This window comes from Ostrinia nubilalis, chromosome 21 (genome assembly GCF_963855985.1).
Source record: "Ostrinia nubilalis chromosome 21, ilOstNubi1.1, whole genome shotgun sequence".
Classification (NCBI taxonomy): domain Eukaryota; kingdom Metazoa; phylum Arthropoda; class Insecta; order Lepidoptera; family Crambidae; genus Ostrinia; species Ostrinia nubilalis.
Window position 1 is genome coordinate 3,283,907 of NC_087108.1, and position 19,369 is coordinate 3,303,275.

The 19,369-nt window shown below is 36.4% G+C and overlaps 1 protein-coding gene and 1 non-coding gene across 2 annotated transcripts in view; both read right to left on the bottom strand.

The window, feature by feature from the left end:
* LOC135082123 (somatomedin-B and thrombospondin type-1 domain-containing protein) overlaps positions 1 to 19,369 on the bottom strand; it is an 82,270-nt gene that overhangs the window by 20,029 nt on the left and 42,872 nt on the right. The window contains exon 2 of the mRNA XM_063976874.1: positions 17,809 to 18,327. Within this exon, the coding sequence (XP_063832944.1) occupies positions 17,809 to 18,040 (232 nt within the window). The 5' untranslated portion in view covers positions 18,041 to 18,327. The remainder of the gene's footprint in view (positions 1 to 17,808; positions 18,328 to 19,369) is intronic.
* Trnat-cgu (transfer RNA threonine (anticodon CGU)) lies at positions 18,772 to 18,843 on the bottom strand. Its single transcript has one exon. It is a non-coding gene; the product is annotated as a tRNA-Thr (tRNA).

Here is a 19,369-nt window from a genome sequence, read left to right on the forward strand (position 1 = left end):
GTCGGCCGATAGTTTAGTCGGGCAGTTGATCAGTATGTATGGAAGTGAGCACATTACACCGATTCGATTTGGCCGATTGTTCATACAATTTAAAATCGGGGCCAACTAAAAATCGGTGACCTGCGCCTAGTCTAAAGTATACGAATTCGTGGTGTATCTTATCTATACTTATAATAAATCTGTAGAGAGGTCAATTCTGTACATGAAATATATTTTCAAAATAACTATCAGGGGGTGATTAGTGATCGATACTGATGCCAAAAATGCAATCAGTAAAATTTTTGTCTGTCTGTCTGTCTGTCTGTATGTTCCTTATAGAAACAAAAACTACTCGACGGATTTTAACGAAACTTGGTAAAATTATTCTTCATACTCCTGGGCAGGTTATAGTATACTTAGGAATTCCCACGGAAACAGGAATTAGCGGGAAAATCCTTTTGTATGAAAAATCTAAACCGCTTAAGTTAGACGCTTGAAATTTGGCATGTAGGTACCTTAGTAAACTTAAAGCTTAGTTACAACAAGGAATTCCCGAAATTCTCACGGGAACGGGAATTAGCGGGAAAATCCTTTTGTATGAAAAATCTAAACCGCTTAAGTTAGACGCTTAAAATTTGGCATGCAGGTACCTTAGAAAACTTAAAGCTTAGTTACAACATGATATAGCAAAATTCCTACGGGAACGGGAGTTAGCGGGAAAAAACATTTGCATGAAAAAATCTAAACCGCGTAAGATAGATGAAGGGGGTAAAACGGGATCCACGCGTACGAAGTCGCGGGCGGCCGCTAGTGTAACATAAAGGCGCTTTTTAGGCTGAGTTGCACCACCTTAATTTAATCGGACTATAACCATGACCGGTGTGTACGTATGGAGTTTGACAGACTTTTGACGTTTTTGAAAGTTAAAGTACCGTGCAACCCAGGCTTAGGTTGAGTTGCACCACCTAACTTTGACCGTGACTTTAACGATAACCGGTGTTTTTTGTATGGAGTTTGACAGACTTTTGACGTTTGTTAAAGTTAAAGTACCGTGCAAACCAGGCTTAGTGTTAAAAAATGTGCTGGCTGTTCTTCTTGTGCTGTCTAAAACTGGAACTTCGCAGTCGCGGCACAAACAAAACTTCAATTAACTTGAATAATTAGAACCCGGACAATCCCGCACCGTGATTAGAACACAATACCTTTTGTCCCGGACTTTTTGTTCCGCGGTACGGTAAATAGGTAAAAAATTAAGGTATTTCTCGTCAATGTAAATAGGTCCTTTGGTTTGAGGTTATTTATCTAAAGGATCTCATTGTGTTTTTGGCTTGAGAGCTTTGGGAAGCCTCTTACGTGATTCTGAGATATACGTGGGTAGATAAATGATAAAGCTTCAGATATACTGAACAAAACATCTACCAAGATGATAGCCATGTTTCGGCACTCTGTATTATTATTTCATACCCAACTGTACCAACATAATGCAATAAAGATTTATGACTTTGACTATTAATGACAATGAAGACAAAATATCTCCCAAGAAAACGAGCAACGCTCAAGTTATGTGACTCTTTGACGTCATAAAGTGTCTTACACATAGACTAAGGATAATCTAGAGTCCAGACTGAGCAATATAGAGTCTATATTATAGACTGAGAAGCTGCGTGATTCCTGCAGAGTAGAATAGGAATCTTTTTATAGAAGTCGTGAGAGGCGACTAAGGAACAAATATGCGAACATAAAGACTCTGACCGGCGTGGAAAGTGTAGGGTAAAGGACGTCGCACATTTATCGTAACCGTATCAACTCAAGGCGGTCAGTATTCTTTGTATGAATTTCCATACTGCAACAACGCACCACAACGCATACTCCGCACCGTAACGTAAACGCCTCACCTCACGATTGACAGGGCGCGAAAGGCAATGACAGCGCGCGAAAGGCAATGACAGCGCGCGAAAGGCGATACGGTGTTGATCTCTTTCGAGTTGATAAGTCTGCTATGAGCTTAAATCATCCCTTTTGGCTCTAGTAAATTAGAGAGAGGTTGTTCTCCTGCAATGGAGACTAAATGGCTTGATAATGATGATAACGATAGACTGAAAAATAGAACCCACAAAAGGTTTCCTAAAAAATAACTTTTAGTCCGTCAATACATTATCAAAAAATATTGGACACGTATTTTTATTTGTCAAATAAACAAGTAATTACGAAGTTATGATGCGTTGAAGTTCCGCTTGACGTCACAAAGTGCTACACTTTTAAGCACGCCTTGTCGTCATGGGCCTCTTATCTTGAACTTTGGCGCGCTATCTCTTTCAATTTTCATTAGTTTGAAAAAGTGAAAAATACGTGTCGAATATTTTTTGATAAGTTAACCGACGGACTAATCAAACTCTTGCTTTTTTACCCAGGAAACATCCCTAATGATGCCAAACGTGGGTATTTTCATATGAAATCAATATCCAAACCACAAAACTCATTTGATTGATGTTTTGATTGTTTTTTAGATTTATCTTTTTATTGCTTTTAAAATCCGGGTCATTCTCAACACTCCACACACAAAATCTCCACAAATCTCTGACAGTCTAACGTCTATTTCATAAAAAAACATAAGTTCCATCCTCCACCGCTAAAACCCCAGCATCAAAATAAATGCGTCCATTTTGGGAATGAGCCCAAACACTTCTCATGAGATAACGGCATTTTATAACAATTTCAGGGATGCCAGATGTGTTTGGGAAATAAAAGCCAAGTTCTGTGAAAGTACGGTTTTTAAAAGGCTAATTGCAAAATAGAACATAATTAGCATTAAATAAATAAAATGCCAGTGTACTCGAGGTGCCGTTATAACGATATTCAAATAGTTCGTATCAATTGCTCGTGTGGTTGGTCCAGGTATTTGTAAGATTGCATAAGAAAGGCAGACTGTGGATCAAATTTTAAGGTCGCGGGAAACACCTGGATGCGGACAGCGCAGGACAGGTCATTGTGGAAATCCTTGAGGCTTTTTCCCAGCACATTTTAGTTGAAACGACAAATATCGTCTAAAATTAGGTATGATCTACAGATCAGGTCTACCTACACCCAAGCAATGACTGGTCCATTTATTACTGAAATTCTTAAAGATATAAAAGTTATTTTTCATGTTTTTTGTTGTAAAATAAGAGCTTTACTCTAAAAATCTCGAAGTTGGCAACCCTGAATCATGTTCCCCGCTTTGAAAGATGCATTAGGCTTGCTGAATGCCGAATTCAGGTTTCAAAATGGTGAATAAGCGTTTTGTTCAGGAAACTTTTCCTCCTTGGAAGAAGAAAGTAAGATTTAGTTACATATATTTTTCCAAATGTCTGTTTTCATTGTGTATCCTATACTTTAGCCTAATGTTGTCTCAATCTACACACAAAATATAAAATTTTGTCATTTTTATAAAGCTAAAAGGTTGTGTTTAATTCTGCCTGCTGCTGTCTTTTCCGAAGACTTTAATCCGGGTCTTTTCAAGGCGAGAGTGAATAGGCACTTACAGGGCAGATAATATGTACCATCCTAGACTGCATCCCACTTAACATCAGGTGCGATTATGGTCAAATACCTGCCTTGTTATGCATAAAAAAATACTTCATATTTATTTTATTTTCTAATCTCTCTATTCCTAGCCAACTTATTCTCCATAGATATTGTTGTTAAAAAAAGCTAAGCGTGAAGTGTAAAATTAATTAATTACCTACCTAATTACTTACTACTAACGCAGGACCGTTCACTATGGAAAAGCTTGGGGGAGGCCTTTGCCCAGCAGTGGACTTCATTTGGCTGAAACGACGACAACCTAAAAACATATCACTCAAATTACCCCTCATCACGTCTTCCCAAATTTTGTTTGAGGACTCAAGAATACGGCATTAATATGCAAATTCAAACAAACCAGAAGTTGTTTAACCGGTCCTGTCTTAATTGGTACATTAATTACACCTCTTAATTATGCAGAACGAGTCCAAATAGATTAAAAACGAAGGATTAGAAATGTAAATGAGGTAATTCCTGAGGGAACAAGTTTTAGCTTTGTCAGGAACAAGCGAGTTGTCGTTTGAAATACAGGATGTTGTGGAGTGATCAAAGACAGGAGTTTGATTTGTAAATAAATAATGCAACTCTGTAGGTACAGTCAGCGTCAAATAGTTCGTGACACCCAAAGTGGCCAAAAAGTTGACAACACAACCTTGTCTCGGTTGTAACAAAGACGTGTTGCGAAATTTTTGGCTACTTTGGGTGTCACGAACCATTCGACGCTGACTGTACAGTATGGGGTTTTGACAAAAACAAGTTTGGAAGACAAATTAAAGTTTGACGTTACAAACCTTCATTGCCTACCTATTACGATAGACTAGAATAAATAACCTAATTTCTAAGCATCCATCTTTGCCTATACCAAAAGTATTTAAAATCGGTCCAGCTTTTTAAGCATGAAAATATTACAGGCGAGGACAGAACTTTCTATTACCAACTGGCTACAGAAATTGCTTCAAAGTGCAACTTGCGCTTACTCATTGATCTCAATATTTTAAAATAAAATAAGTAAATAAGTAATGTCTTTATTGTTTTTAATTAATTAAAAAAAACTATTTAACCTCGCATTTAAAAATATGAACGGCTTCAAAGTAGATACCTAATACATTTCAGAATTAAGTTTCATATTATATTTCTATTCATTGCAATCGCGTTTCCTCACAAAAGGAAAACGTGTATTTGCATTTCCCCAACCAATACATCTAATACAATATTCATCGGTCTCATAATACTACAAATGTAGTGGAAAAACCGGCCAAGTGCGAGTCGGATTCGCGTACGGAGGGTTCCGTACATTTTTTTTGGGTAATGTAATTATTTTTTCCTGAAATTAAGGTTTGCGATCAAAACAATCACGTTTGCTGTATGGGAACCCCATTTAAATACTTATTTTAGTCTGCTGTTTTTAGTATTTGATGATAAAACGGCAACAGATATAGGTTAATCATCCGTGATCAACTGTCTAAAGCTGGGTTGCACCATCTTACTACGACTTTAACAAACGTCAAAAATCTATCAAATTCTATACAAAAAACAATAGTCATCGTTATAGTTACGTTTAAAGTTACTACGGCCTTAGTCTGAGTTGCACCACCTAACTTCGACCGTAATTATAACGTTAACCGGTGTATTTTGTATGGAGTTTGACAGATTTTTGACGTTTGTCAAAGTTAAAGTAAGATGGTGCAACCCACCCTAACTGTCACGGCTCATGAGATTACAGCCTGGTGACAGACAGACAACGAAGTCATTAATAGTGCCCTGTTTTACAGTAAGGAACCCTAATATTCATCGGTCTCATAATAGTACAAATTTACTGGAAAAATTCAATACATTTTTCAAATGACGTATCGTGAAGCGTTGCCGTGAAAGATGAATGGCTAAGAATTTCAATATTGAATTGAATTTCCTATAAATATCCATTTGAAAAGCAAGAATACTTCCCTGGAGGTACTTATCGGTCATTATGGTTTCTTTTTCAAGTTTTCTTGGGGCTATTGGGACTAGTTTTGCTTAGAAATGAGGTAAAAAATTGTGGAATACATGAATAATCTTTTGAATCACGTATTTTGAAACAGTCAAAATGTCGTTGACGTTTAGAAGTACCTAGTCCTATTGAAAAATAGTCCTAAATTCGTATTCACGCAATTCTTCTTCTTCTTCTTTTCCTCTATGGCTATTGTGTTTCCACGTTTGCCAATGTCACGTGAGCATAGCCAATACACGGTATAAAAAGTTATAAACCTTCACGCAATTCGCAACTCAGCGATTTGTCATTTGACGTTTTATCACTGTCATCTGATTAAACCAAACTTCAACATCTATCTATATAAATAAAAATGAATTGCTGTTCGTTATAGTACGAGAGCCCACGACCAAAATTTTTGTCTCATAGCAATACGGCCAAAACCGCATCAAATCAATAGATACGATTATCCTGAACTCGAAAATACCAATATCAGACATTTTCCGCGTAGCGTTTGATCTGACCGAATTTTCAAAATTGTCAAAGAATTTTACCGAACTGCATCATAGCAATATGTCTGATTTGCAGACTGTAGTTGAATGATAGTTCTGAGATACCGGAAACATTATTTTCAGACGTTAGTGGTGTAGCGCAAACCCGTAAAATCACTTAAAAAAATTAAAAATGAGACAAAAAAAATTTCTCATAGCAATACGTCTGAAAATCTTTTTTATTAGTAAATGTGAACGCATTAAATTTTGAGACCGTTTTGAAAATGTATTGCTATGAGACATGGTTTTGGTCGTGGGCTCTCGTACTATTAGTCTGATTAAAACTCGAGAACGGCTCGGCCGATTGAGCTGATTTTGGTTTTAAAATGTTTGTCGTAGTCCAGGGTAGGTCTAAACGGTGAGCAAATAAGGAAAAATTGCGATGGTTTTATTTATTGCCTTTAAGGCGGAACAGAGTTCGCCGGGTCAGCTAGTAGGTAATAAATAAGTAGTAAATAAGGAGCCATCGATTGAATACGCATAAAAACGAAATCGAAAAAATCGGGCGATTAACAACGCGTGAATACGAATTTTTCAGTAAAAACTTTTCATAATATGTGCTAGTGGTGGAATTCAAATTCACCCACTTTAATTAATTTAACACCTACAATCTTATTCTAACGCTTAACACAGTACAGCTTCACAATCTCGTCCAAAGTTCGTCAGCAAAGAGTATACGGGCAAATTTGAGTTGTCAACTTCCCATGTTTGTCTTGAGAACAGCTCTGATATTACTAACAAATATCGGGTGTGTATTATGAATACGAACTTTTAAGTGATCGGTGAAGAAGATGAGTTCTTAGAACAGGATGAGTTGGTTCTTGGTAGGAAATAGCGACTTTGAAGTTAGAACTACCTAATGTGTTAAGTGAAGGCTTAGTTTTAAATTACAGAACCGATTTAGATGAACTAGGTTTAAAATTGGTCTTCGAGTGAAGGCACACAATATATTATTACTATCAAAAAGTTACAAAAGTCAAGTCATTTTATGCTGACAAGATTAGTTATAATTATAAACTTACTAGCTTTTACCCGTCGCTTCGTCAAAATCAAGTAAGTCAAGTTCGTCATCATGAAATTCAGTTTGTCAAATATCGCTATAAATTATTATGTTAATCTGACACAAACAATAATACAGTAAAGTTTCATCAAAATCCGTTCAGTAATTTGCGTGAAAGAGTACCCACAAACTTTCGCATTTATAAAATTAGTAGGATTCATAATATAGTCTCCCTTGCAGGACCCTCTTCAATTTAACAGAGGCAAATAGAGGACTTGCCTCACCATTGCATCGTAACGCTGGCCAGAATGCCAAACTTCTAAAAAAAACTATTCAAAAGTCATCGAACGACGTATTTCTTTTAAACAAAAAACAAAAAATTTAGAGCAGCACTCGTCGCTCTGGTCGGCAGATACTCAAAATTTAAAAAAAAAATGTAAAAGTCGTTAAAAGACGTTTCTCTTTTGTTTCGCATTTTTTTTATTAAAGCATTGCGCATTGCCCACACTTTTCACGCTGGCCAGAATGCGTGAAATAAGAAATTGTTTAAATAATGCACCAGTTATTAATCGTCGATGTTTCTGAATTGTTTCATATAGCAGGCACTCGAGAAGTCTCGCTAAATATGCAATATCTGAAGCACTCTTGAAGTTTCTGAAACTTTTCGAGTGGTTCAATAGTAGGCGCCCATCGAAATTCAATATGGAACAATTTCAGTGCGAAGTTGAACGGATTTCGCTTCAAATGAATATTATAAAGGATATTAAAAATCTGTACTAGTTTTTTGTGCACTTTAATTCTTCGATACCTAGTTTTTCAACTATGTTTTGTATAGACGTAATGGAACATGTTTTATTAAAATGTGATTTCCACACTGAAGGCTGGGTTGCACCACATTACTTTAACTGTAACTAACGTCAAAAATTCTGTCAAACTCCATACAAATATTACCCGTTATCGTCAAAGTTACGGTCAAAGTTGGTGGTCAGCCTTAATGTCAATTTAAACTAGAGTTCAACGCGCGGTAACTTAATTTCTTACAAACAGTGTGATATTAATGGACAAAGAAAAAAAAATACAAATAAGAATATCTGAATTAAGGCATTCTTATGAAGAGTTTTATTTCGAAATAATACTCTTAAAATAAAAGAAACTGCGACTCGATTTCCCGTTCTAAACCAAGCAAATACTTAAGTAATACAATGGACTGAACTTATACCTGCTAATGACCGCTAAGCAGCTAAGTGTCGATTAATCCACACCATAGAGCTTGCTAAGCGCTGGTTGTACCTTTACAACGGTTAAGGCTGATTCACATAGCTGTTTCTAATTACTAGGACAGGCAGTAAAACGGAACTACGAGTATTCCCACCTCTCGTTCCCACCGCTGCAACTCCTGTGTAGCCAGGATCTACAATTCGTTCGTACGTTTCAGCCAAACGACGTCCACTGCTGGACAAAGGCCTCCCCCAAGGTTGTCCACAGTGCAGTCCTGCGCTGCCCGCATCCAGGCTCTTCCCGCGACCTCTACCAGATCATCGGTCCACCTAGTAGGAGGCCTGTCAACGCTACGCTACAGTTTGACCGCCTATAAAAACTTAGTATCCCAGTCGTCAGTTTGTTTAAGTCAAAGTCAAGGATCATAGCTGGGCACCGTTAATCAAATAGTTAACTTCGTTAATCGTTAAACCGTTACTAAAAAAATTAACTTCGTTAAACGTTAAAACGTTACATTTCGGAAGATTTAACGCAAGTTAACGTTAATCGTTAATCCGTTAACACGTGATAATAAAACGAAAAAAATATTGTATGCAAGGTTCAAATAAGTAATTTCGAAAGCTTGTATGGCGCATTGAATTTATTCCTCTTTTATGTTTGCGCTACAAGCTATCGAAATTATTTGAACCTTGCATAAGTACAATTATTTTTTTCGTTTTAGTACAACTGCATTTCAGAATAGTCTTGTTTTAAAAATATTTTTTTATTATTATAATTATACACTTTTTAGTTGTATCTCAATCTCAGAGCCTTGGTATTAACTACAATACAATTTAGCACCAAAATGCTCGAAAAGACAAATCCAACAAACCCAAACTCGATAAGTTGCCACCGTTTCGTTTAGGAATTCCTATGGCCACCTCCTGACTCCATCATCAGGACCCTGGACATCATCTAGTACTAAAGTGCTCAAAAAGACAAATCCAAAGAACCCAAATTCGATGTGATTCCGCCGTTTCATTTAGGAGTTTCTATGGCCACCTCCTGACTCCATCATCAGACCAGCCCAATGGTACCATAACATTGCATTGTCATCGTACTTACATAAGTATATCAAACAGCTCAATCGGTTGATGGAGGAGAACTGGTCATAAATTCAGTTGTAAATAAATAAAAAAATGCATTTTTTATATCGTTGCGTTGGTGATCTGGTTACAAAAACTGTTGTTTTGGGTTCTGGAAGTTCTGGAAGCACGAAACGTACTTGTCAGAACGCGTTTTCAGCGTGCCTGCTGTATCTTTTTGGTAAATAGTAGGTACTGGATTAACGATTAACGGATTTAGGATATTTTAACGGAAGTTAACGAGTCCGTTAACATTTTTTAAAGTTAACTTAAAAGTTAATCCGTTAATAGAAATGTTAACTTCGTTAATTAACGATTAATGGATTAACGAGTTAATGCCCAGCTATGTCAAGGATTTTATTTAGTTTTGGCCATTTCCAGGGCACTTATACACGTCCCAAAAGCTTGCCCTACCACCACTTCGGGACAACATATGGGCTGGTGCTGTGAAGAAGTGGAGGAAGAAACTTCAGTCACGTTTATTAGCCTTTTTTTAAATTAACTTCCAAAAAACATCATGAAAAGTGGGCTAAATAAAATCAGTCTTAAGATTAACCAAAATGTGTATCATATTAAAAAAATAATTGAACAGACAGACAGGTACTTTACCTAAAATTATTACATTATGGCTTATGGATAAGTTTAAGGTAGTATTTAAGGCTGGGTTGCACCATTTTACTTTAAAATACGTCAAAATTCTGTTAAACTCCATCCAAAAACACTGGTTTTTGTCTTTTAAGGTTAAAGTAAGTTGGTGCTACACAGCCTTAGTATGCAAGCAGTAACAAAGTAACAAGCAAAGAGTTTTCTCATTGCAATTCACACTTAGCACGTTTTTTATTAAATTATGTACCATCGTACATTTTCCGTATTACACCCGCACTAAAAGGCGCAGTAAGGCTCATGCTTAAATTCCACTTGTAATTTGCCTTGAGAAAGAATTTCATACAATTTCCTTTACAATTTGTGAGGGGGAAAACGCTTTTACCTCCTCCCGTTGGAAAAATGCAATTTGACTATGCTGTAGGGTTTCAAGATATAAGTACGTAATACAGGGTTAAGGGTGCCTGAGTAATTTTCTTAATTTAGGCCAAATACCCTACCTACCTTCTGGACAAACTTTAAACTAAAATAACTTTATCGGACAATAAGCTTCGCTCGTTCGTTTCAGCGGAATGACGTCCACTGCTGGACAAAGGCCTCCCCTAAGGATTTCCACAAAGACCGTTCCTTCGCCGCCCGCATCCAGTTACCTCCCGCGACCTTCACCAGATCGTCGGTCCGTCTAATGGGAGGCTTGCTCAAACTACATCTTCCGGCTCGTGGTCGACACTCGAGAACTTTTCTGCCCCAGCGGCCATCAGCTCCTCGAGCTATGTGCCCCGCCCACTACCCCTTAATTTTAGCGATTCTGCAGCCTATGTCAGTCACTTTGGTTCTCCTGCGAGCTTCGAAAGCGTCCAAGCTTAGAAAGTCAATATTCCTTTATTGGCATGGACTAGAACTTACAAATCAAATAAAAAATAGAAAAGCTATTTTTTAAACGATTAACAAGGAAAAACTGCAGCTGCTGCATTTCTGCAGATGGAAATTGATGATCAGGCAGAAGGTGAAAGCGAGTTTCACTCGGAATCCTCAACCATAGAGGAACTGTAATGAGTATTTAGCTATCTTAAGTTCGAAAATACCTTGTCTTTAACAGGATTCAAACCCACTAACTTTGCATATAGTCATAAAGCTCTCGATTAGATTTTTGTTTCAAAGCATGTAGCATGTAATACGGGTGGGAAGAACGGGAAATAATTTCCCAAACAATTTCACTGCGCAATTTGTGGACGGGAAAAAATGGCGTATATTTATACTGGGGCAAATAAGGGCGCCGCGTCGCCGCGTTATTACGTTTTGAAACCACCTCAGTTTGAGGTAATGTACATAGTAATAGTAAAGAAATATAACGACGATAGGTACTAAGGCCTGGGTCACACCAAGGCGGAGAAGTATTTTGAATAAATCAATCTGATTTCATTATTCCATTTCTCTTCTCCGCTTCGCACAGCGCCGCCGCCGCTGTCAAATTGTATAGAAAATTCGTCCGCCCGACACTTCTCCTCTATTCTCCGCTTCGCTCCGCCTTGGTAGAAAGTGGAAACCGAGCCTTAGGAGATACCTAGGGTGCAAGTGTCCTTTTCATACAAGTATTTATTGTAGTGCGTGGAATACCTATAATAATATAAATCATCATTATCATCATCATCGTTTCAGCCATAGGACGTACACTGCTGTCTGTGCCCACGACTTTATACTCGTGAAAATCGATTGAATAATTTTTCCCGCTTACGTAACATTTTTCATTGATTCTCTGCTCGTAGCATGTACCCTTAGCCTTCCTCGATATTAGTGGACTATCCAACACAAAAATATTTTTCAAATCGGCCCATTACTTCCTGAAATTAGCGCGACCAACCAAACAAACTCTTTAGCTTTAGTATATTTAGAATCGGTATAAAATATTAGTAAAATAAAATAAAGTATAGTAGATTACCTATTAACTAACACCCAATGCAAAGTCAGGGCGGCTACTATGTAAGTTGTAAGGTAATTGCTGAGAGGGCCAACATCCTATCAAATTCTGAGGACATGCCCAAGACGTGTCCCTCCTAAGTCAACATATACCTTAATATTATGCTTACGTTTCTTGATACAGAGGTAGGTACAGTTGCAAAGAAAAGTCACTAATATTAGCAACTAGCTGTGCCCGCGACTTCGTAACTGACTCACTCATCACGAAATCTCAGAAATTGCAAGTGCTAGGAGCCTAGTGCCCGTTTTCACTATCAATGGTATGGTAATAAATAACAGGAATTTTGTTTTCAAAGGGGTCACTTAAAAATTAGGGATTGATGGTGAAAACGGGCTTACGAGTCTCAAATTTTGAATGGGGGATCCTTTTAGAACGTAGGTTGTCACTAAGGGATTTTGAAAAATTCAACCTTTAACTGGATCCACGGGGGCGAATTCTTCAGCTTTGTATTATTACTACGGGACCAATTTTGATGATTTTTTAATTAGTGTTTTTGAACCCGAAAAAAATACAAATGCTAAGAGCTCTTAATTTCAGGCAGTAAGTAGGTCTTTGTGATTAAAATATGACTCTTAAATAGATTATTTTGTATCTTATTGTCCTTTTTAGATCCAAATAAAAAAAAAACACTGTAAATAAACAAAAAATCCTAAATAAATAAATCTCTTCTTGTTAGTCATTTTGGAGCAGACTGTACTAACTTTTATAGTAATAAAGGCACGATGTAGTCGTCAAAGCAATGAAGGTAAGCAAATTTGACAAACTATTGGGCCCAAACCTTGGCCCAAACAGGTTAGCTGAATGTAAAGTCCTAAGTAAAGGCTCGATATTGCTGTTTACGATGCTGATGAGAATAGAATAACAATTTAGAATACAAGTTTGTACCATAATGGACTAACAGAGTTCCTGGCACATTTACACTAGACCGCAGTGTAGCCTCTATTTCATAAAACTGGGTTAGGTTAGGTCACACTTTTGTTTTTTAGGGTTCCGTAGTCCTGACAAGGAACCCTTATAGTTTCGATATTATGTCTGTCGGTCCGTCCGAGGTTTTGCTTGTAAACTATTGGCACTAGGGAGCTGTAATTTTGTGGAGGTATGTATATTAATCACGCCGACAAAGGAACCCTACACTGCGCGTGACACGACACGCACTTGGCAATTTTTTTAAAATTACAAAAACTGAAACATTGATCAAAAATTTCATATAAAAAATCAGTCCTAGGTACCTACAATACTTTTATAAACTCACAAAAACTAGTTAGTCCTTGTTTTAGTGTTTGTAACTGTATAGCTATCGGAAGGTTGAACCAAAATAAAACACAGTAATAAAAATATTGCTATAAGTAGATTCTCTTACTGGACAGTTTTTAGGCTTCGTATTATACTAAAAATAATAAATACCTTCCAGCAAAAATGTACGTCTTAAAACAAACTCCATTCATGACATTCTATAAATAGCGTAGCCAAATAAAATTTTAATGAACATAAATACGAGATAAGGTTGCTTTGAAAATACATTGAATTGATGTCCTTAAAATTGCTGGAAACATTCTGAAAGGTGTTCATTGAAGGAAATATTGGGGAACGAAATAAAAATAAACTTATATTTTGGTACGATTAGAGCTAGTACACATTAACAAGACACGACGTCACATCGTGGGAATACGTGCCACGATTTCGTCGTGTCGTTGATCTCGAAAAATGGACCGCACTAGACGTGTTCTTACGCTGATATTAAAAATACGAATAAAGAAGAAACAGATACACAGACGATACTGCGATACTGGATTGTATCTTTCTTTTGCTGCTTTTTCTCAGCACTGGCCTATTTACTGTCCCGAAGCAGTGGTAGGGTGAATTCTGGGACATGTAAAAGTGTTTTTTTTTATCTTACTTGCAAAAATAATTTATGTTTCATTTCTTTTGATTATGAATAATGAGAGTCATTTTAAGAAGTCAATGTCGTGTCGCTTGCTCGTCGTAGGTTTCCACGATATGAGGATGCCGCGTCGTAGCACCATGTCCAATCGCGTTTATGTGTACAAGCCCTTACATTTTTGGCACGATTACGTACAAAAGGCGAAACATACTTATTTTATAGGGACAGCGAGAAATAGCCCGCCCTCAGGCCATCAGAGGAGTTAATTTCCTCGAAGGGAAAAGGTCTGTATTTACATTTAACATCACATCAGAGTATCCATTTTGTTGGAAAAAAGCACCTATTACAAAGGGGTAAGATGTGGATTTTAGTTTAGTGACGTCTTTGTACTTTGTCTATTGAAAAAACGATTTGAGAGATGTCGAAGAATCTGCATCCAATTTACTGGGAAGTAAATAAAAAAGTTCCACTTTGTGCATTATTCTATACTTACCAAAGTAAATTAAATTTTTAAAAAACTCGAATTTCTTTTTTATTGTGGCATTAAACTGGATCAGTAAAAACAGGATCCAGTTTGTTTAATAGACATAATTATTCGCACTAGCAGTTTCTGCATACATTTTCAAAAATCTGCACTGCAAATACGGGATACGTCCGTGTGATACAAACACAAAAGTCCAGTAATGCAGAATCCCGCAAAACTGGATGGTCGAGGGAAATGGCCCATAAATTGGTTGCTATGTAATAATTTATGTGTGTTTTTACCCCATCTCTGGTAGAGTACCCAAAGAACAAGCATTGCTGCCTAGGGATACCTAAGATAGGTCTGTATAAAATGTCAAAGATTATTAATTATTATTGACACATTGTTACACACGAGTATTGTGCCTACACCCGGCGGGCTTGTTCACAATGCGGCACCCTTTGTCCGTAGTTATTAACGTGATCACGAGTTAGTTATCGCCAGTTAAAATGATAGCAGTTACAGTGTAGAAGGGTATGGAATACTTTTTTTTGTGTACTTTAGTTTTTAAGTATTTTGTGGAGGTTTTTGCCTTAAGGCAGGGAAAATATGATTTCCACCATCTTTAGCTTTCTTCCCTTTTCTAAACTATGAAAAAAAGTTCACTTTCTTTGTCCTTCAGGTCGTTAAAGTATCTGTCAACCACCGGGTGTTAAATTATGACGGTAAAGCATCTATCATTCATTCATACAGTATTATGAGCATTTAAAAAGTCAACATTTTTTTTAGCAACTAAAACTAATATTATACTGTTCTTTTATATAAATATCGTTCGTATTGCAATACAATTTTAAACCCAATGCGTATTTTGTAATAGGTTAAATTCTTGGCTTACCTATCTCCTTTGTATGGAGTGACACTTCTGTACTTGCTTATTTTGTAATCAAACAGATCGTTAGCGGCCATAATAGGCGATTCTCATTGTTTATACTTTAATTACGAAAATTAATATCCCATATTTTGTTTATAGTGCGGTCATTTAATGTGTTATCTTATAATGGTCTGAATACAGATTGAATAATAAGCAATATTAAATTTGTTTGCTTTGAAAGTGTTAAACGCCTTTGTTGCCCAGTGATTAAAGAGACTCTTTGGAAGGTTTTGGATTCGATTCTCAACTGAGACCAGATAAAAATTAATTCCAAACTCGCAGCGAATTTTGCGTAGCTTAAAGCTCAGCAAAGATTGTATGAACGACAGCTTATCAAGCTAAAGACTGTGGCATCTTATGTAATTTTTTTATTTGAATCTTTCTTTTTTCGGCACTATGCCATACCTACAACCAAGTTTGCAGTTTTTATGTTTCTTATTAGTTATAAAATTATGTATTTAGTTATTATTAGAAAAAAATATTTACCTACTTTTCATGTGCTGTTGACTTTGCCAATAGCTTTGCTTAGCTTGAGGATAATGGACCTGTGTAAAAATCAAATAATATCTTCACATAAACATGCGATAAAATCATTATTTCAATAAAGACATTTTATTTGGTTTTTCCTCAATCTGAAATAATTGTTTTCCACGTTTTCCCTAACTTCCTTATTTTCCTCCTAAAAATAAATAAAATGTTACACAAATAAGATCGTATCGCTTACGCTAACATTTTCGCGCCGAAAGTAATTATCGCGCGTAAAAATATTCTCAGACTCACAAAGATTGTCACAGATATTAAAAAATATTAATAAACGCGACCCGCCTTTTTTCATTCACCTTTGCGTACTTGTGTGGAAAAAAGTTGGTATTTTGTTTTAAAAATAAATTTTTGAGTTTGAGATTGGAAACTCGAATGGTTTGAGATTGGAGTTTCCAACTGATTTTAAAATGCGAAAACTTAGATTTTTGGAAAAATCCTTGCTGAGAATAGGTACATGCTGTCGATTTATTAAAAAATAAAATTGTGGAATGAAAAACAATGCAAAATCAACACAATTTAAATAAGTTAAGGTGCAACAGTGTATAGCGTTTTCAGTGTTAATTCGGACGAGTCCTTTTCACAGCGTTCCTAAGCCGTAAACATGTTTAAAACTAATTAAAATGCAATAAAAAAAGACCCTTTGCCCTCATTTTTAGGCGCAAAATATTCACATTTTATGACACGATATAACGTACTAAAACACCAAGTAAGATAAGCACGTAACACGAAGAGCATACGGATCAAAAACTGCTGGCCGTTTCGCGCCCGTCTGTACACAAAATTAAAAAGAAAAATGTTTTAAAACCTATCATTGTCCTGCTCACACCTTTCAAATAAAGTCAAGCGGGACAGAGACAACAAAAGGCGTCAATCCTGAAGCCCTTGGCTCAGACAGTATTAGACGAGGATTAGCGTTTTCATTCCACGAAGTAATAAATCTGCATATTTCTGTGGAAACAGATGTTTTCACGTTTTTCATTAGTGCTGTTAATTTAAGAAACTCTGTAGGTGCGCGATAAAACCTTTTTTTGTCTTTCCATTAAAGGTTGAATTAAAAATTTACGTGATGCTGGCACAACATAATGGTATTGCAAAAATTTTATGAATAAAATATCATTCGTTTTAGAATTTCAAAACTTAAAAAGAGAATGTCAAAATAATAATGCTGAGACAATTTTTATTGAAATTCGTCCCACCATACAAACCGAATCCTTCGCAGATTGTGTCAACTGTTTTAACAATTTCAAAGCAACTGAGAATCTATCTTTGCAGTTGATTGAAAACTAATTAGGAAGTGAAATTAACTGTGAATATAATTTTTTAAATGGGGTCACCTACCCAATTAACTTTATACTAAATTAGCAGTTCTAGTACTTATATCTATGGTCAAGTAATCTGCCACTACCACTATGCTATGTAGGGGATGTAGGGATGATGTGAGAATTAATAAAACAAATAATGTAAGTACCTATGAACCTACCCGAAACAGTAATAATATCCTATGAGAATTTGAAAGGATTGAAGTTTGTATTTTATTTAACGTGATGAAGAATTTTCTGTAAAACAAAAAACGAATAGTGGCGAAAAACAAATAGTGCAAAGCCGCGAAAAGCTAGCATTAAGAATAAAACCTACGTTTTTAATCCAAAAATCAATCCAAGACAATTCGGCGGCCGCGTTATCTTCCAAATCTTCTAAGCGGAGATAAGAAAAATATTCATGAATAATCTCAGAAGCTCAAAATATCACCGTCCCCTTATCTCAACCCCCAGGCTTTTGGGGGGAATCTGGGGATTCCAATAGCTCTGGAATAGTTATGAGATTGTTGTCAGAACCTTGCAATTTTGGTTAATCTTTCGGTATTTTATAGGTCGATAACGTAATTGAAATTGATATTAGACTTGAATGTTTGTTTTTTCTTCAAAATATTTTTAATATGAAGCTGAGGTCTTTATTATACTTTGCTCTGTTAGCTTGGCATAACGTAATATTAAACTTTCTAAACTCACCTCCACACGTCTCTCGAAAATCGGGACAGCAGTCTCCCAACTTCAAGCAAGCATGGTCACAGTAGCAAGGCTTGTCCGTCAGGTCTTCTATGATCGCGTTCTGATGAGCTTTTTGCACCACACACGCACTGTCCCGCCCGGGACAACACAGGTTGGCGTCCCGGCAGTAATTCGCACCACAATGTCCCGCCAAACATACCGCACTAGCGAAACACAGCCAATACCGAAGCATTTTGCTCTCAAAATTGCTTGTTTCTACAAAAAACTAAAGTTCAATGGCCAATTACCAAAAGTTCGCTAATTTAAATTAAAAAAACACTGCGGAACTACAAGAGAGCCAATGCCGTTAATTCAAAACAGAGCTTGTTGAGAAAAAAGGCGAAACGCGCGCCAAAGCACTGTCCAGTTATAAATTAAAAAGAAGTCCAGGCTCCTTTTATGCCTTTTAAAATTTTCGTAAATGGAATCGAGCTTGGTCGAATGTCATTCCAAATTTAAAACCGGCGACGGCAGCTCGCTCTGAAACAAAGATAAAAAAAGTTTTGTTAATGACAATTTAGGAATACATTCCTGACTGGGTCAGGCTGTCGCCACTCCATACAAAATAAGTTAGGTTGACGTTTGTTACCAATATTGCAAAAAAAATATACAAAAATGAAAAGTATCCGTTCTGCACTGAATCGTTTCCTTTTTAATTCAGGAGTTTTATGTTAATTACAGTTAAAAATCATAAATTATTGTTTGATGTAATAGATTGTCATTAATTTCTTCGTTTCAGTCATTTGGTCATTAATTTAAATTGGCTTTATTTTATATTGCAAGCGTACTTATGTGCTTAGGAATGTACCAAAAAAAAATCTTCAAACAGTACATTTTATTTTTTGTATTTTAAATAATAAAAATAATACAACAATTAAAAGCACCAGAAAAGAACGGTCCATTTAAAGGCAGTCCTTTCTGACGTGCCTCCTGTGAGGTTTGAACTCACGACCCCTGGTTTACGAGACCAGTGCTCTACCACTGAGCTAAAGAGGCGTTGGGACAGTCGGCGAAATAGGCCAACAGATTGCGCATTTCGTTCTCTGAAAAACCCGGCACAGAACATAATAATAATAGGTTCGATTTTTAAATCGCAAAATAATAGGTACGATTTTTAAATCGCTTCCACAGACTTGATTCTTTAATTAGGAAAAAAAAGTCATTGGTTTTCAACCGTATCTTCACAGCATTAAGTGCAAATTGATGTGGGCTCCGTGGATACCAGAGCCTACTGGTTAAAACATTTTTAATTCTTTAAAAAAATAATTTCCAGCCAGTAATAACTTACTGGCTACTAAACGTAACTAACGTAATACGTTTTTGTTGAAAAATCGCAGCTATCTCTACTATAAATAAGACATCTTTAGTCATTATTTCTACAGTACTCTTTCCCTTATAGCGGTTCATACTTGACCGGTTGTTATCTTACTAAGAAGGTCTTGTGATAACAAAAACTGACTTCACTGAGGTTTCTGACCTAAGTACAACGAACTTACTACATCAAGTAGGTACTTAAGTACAT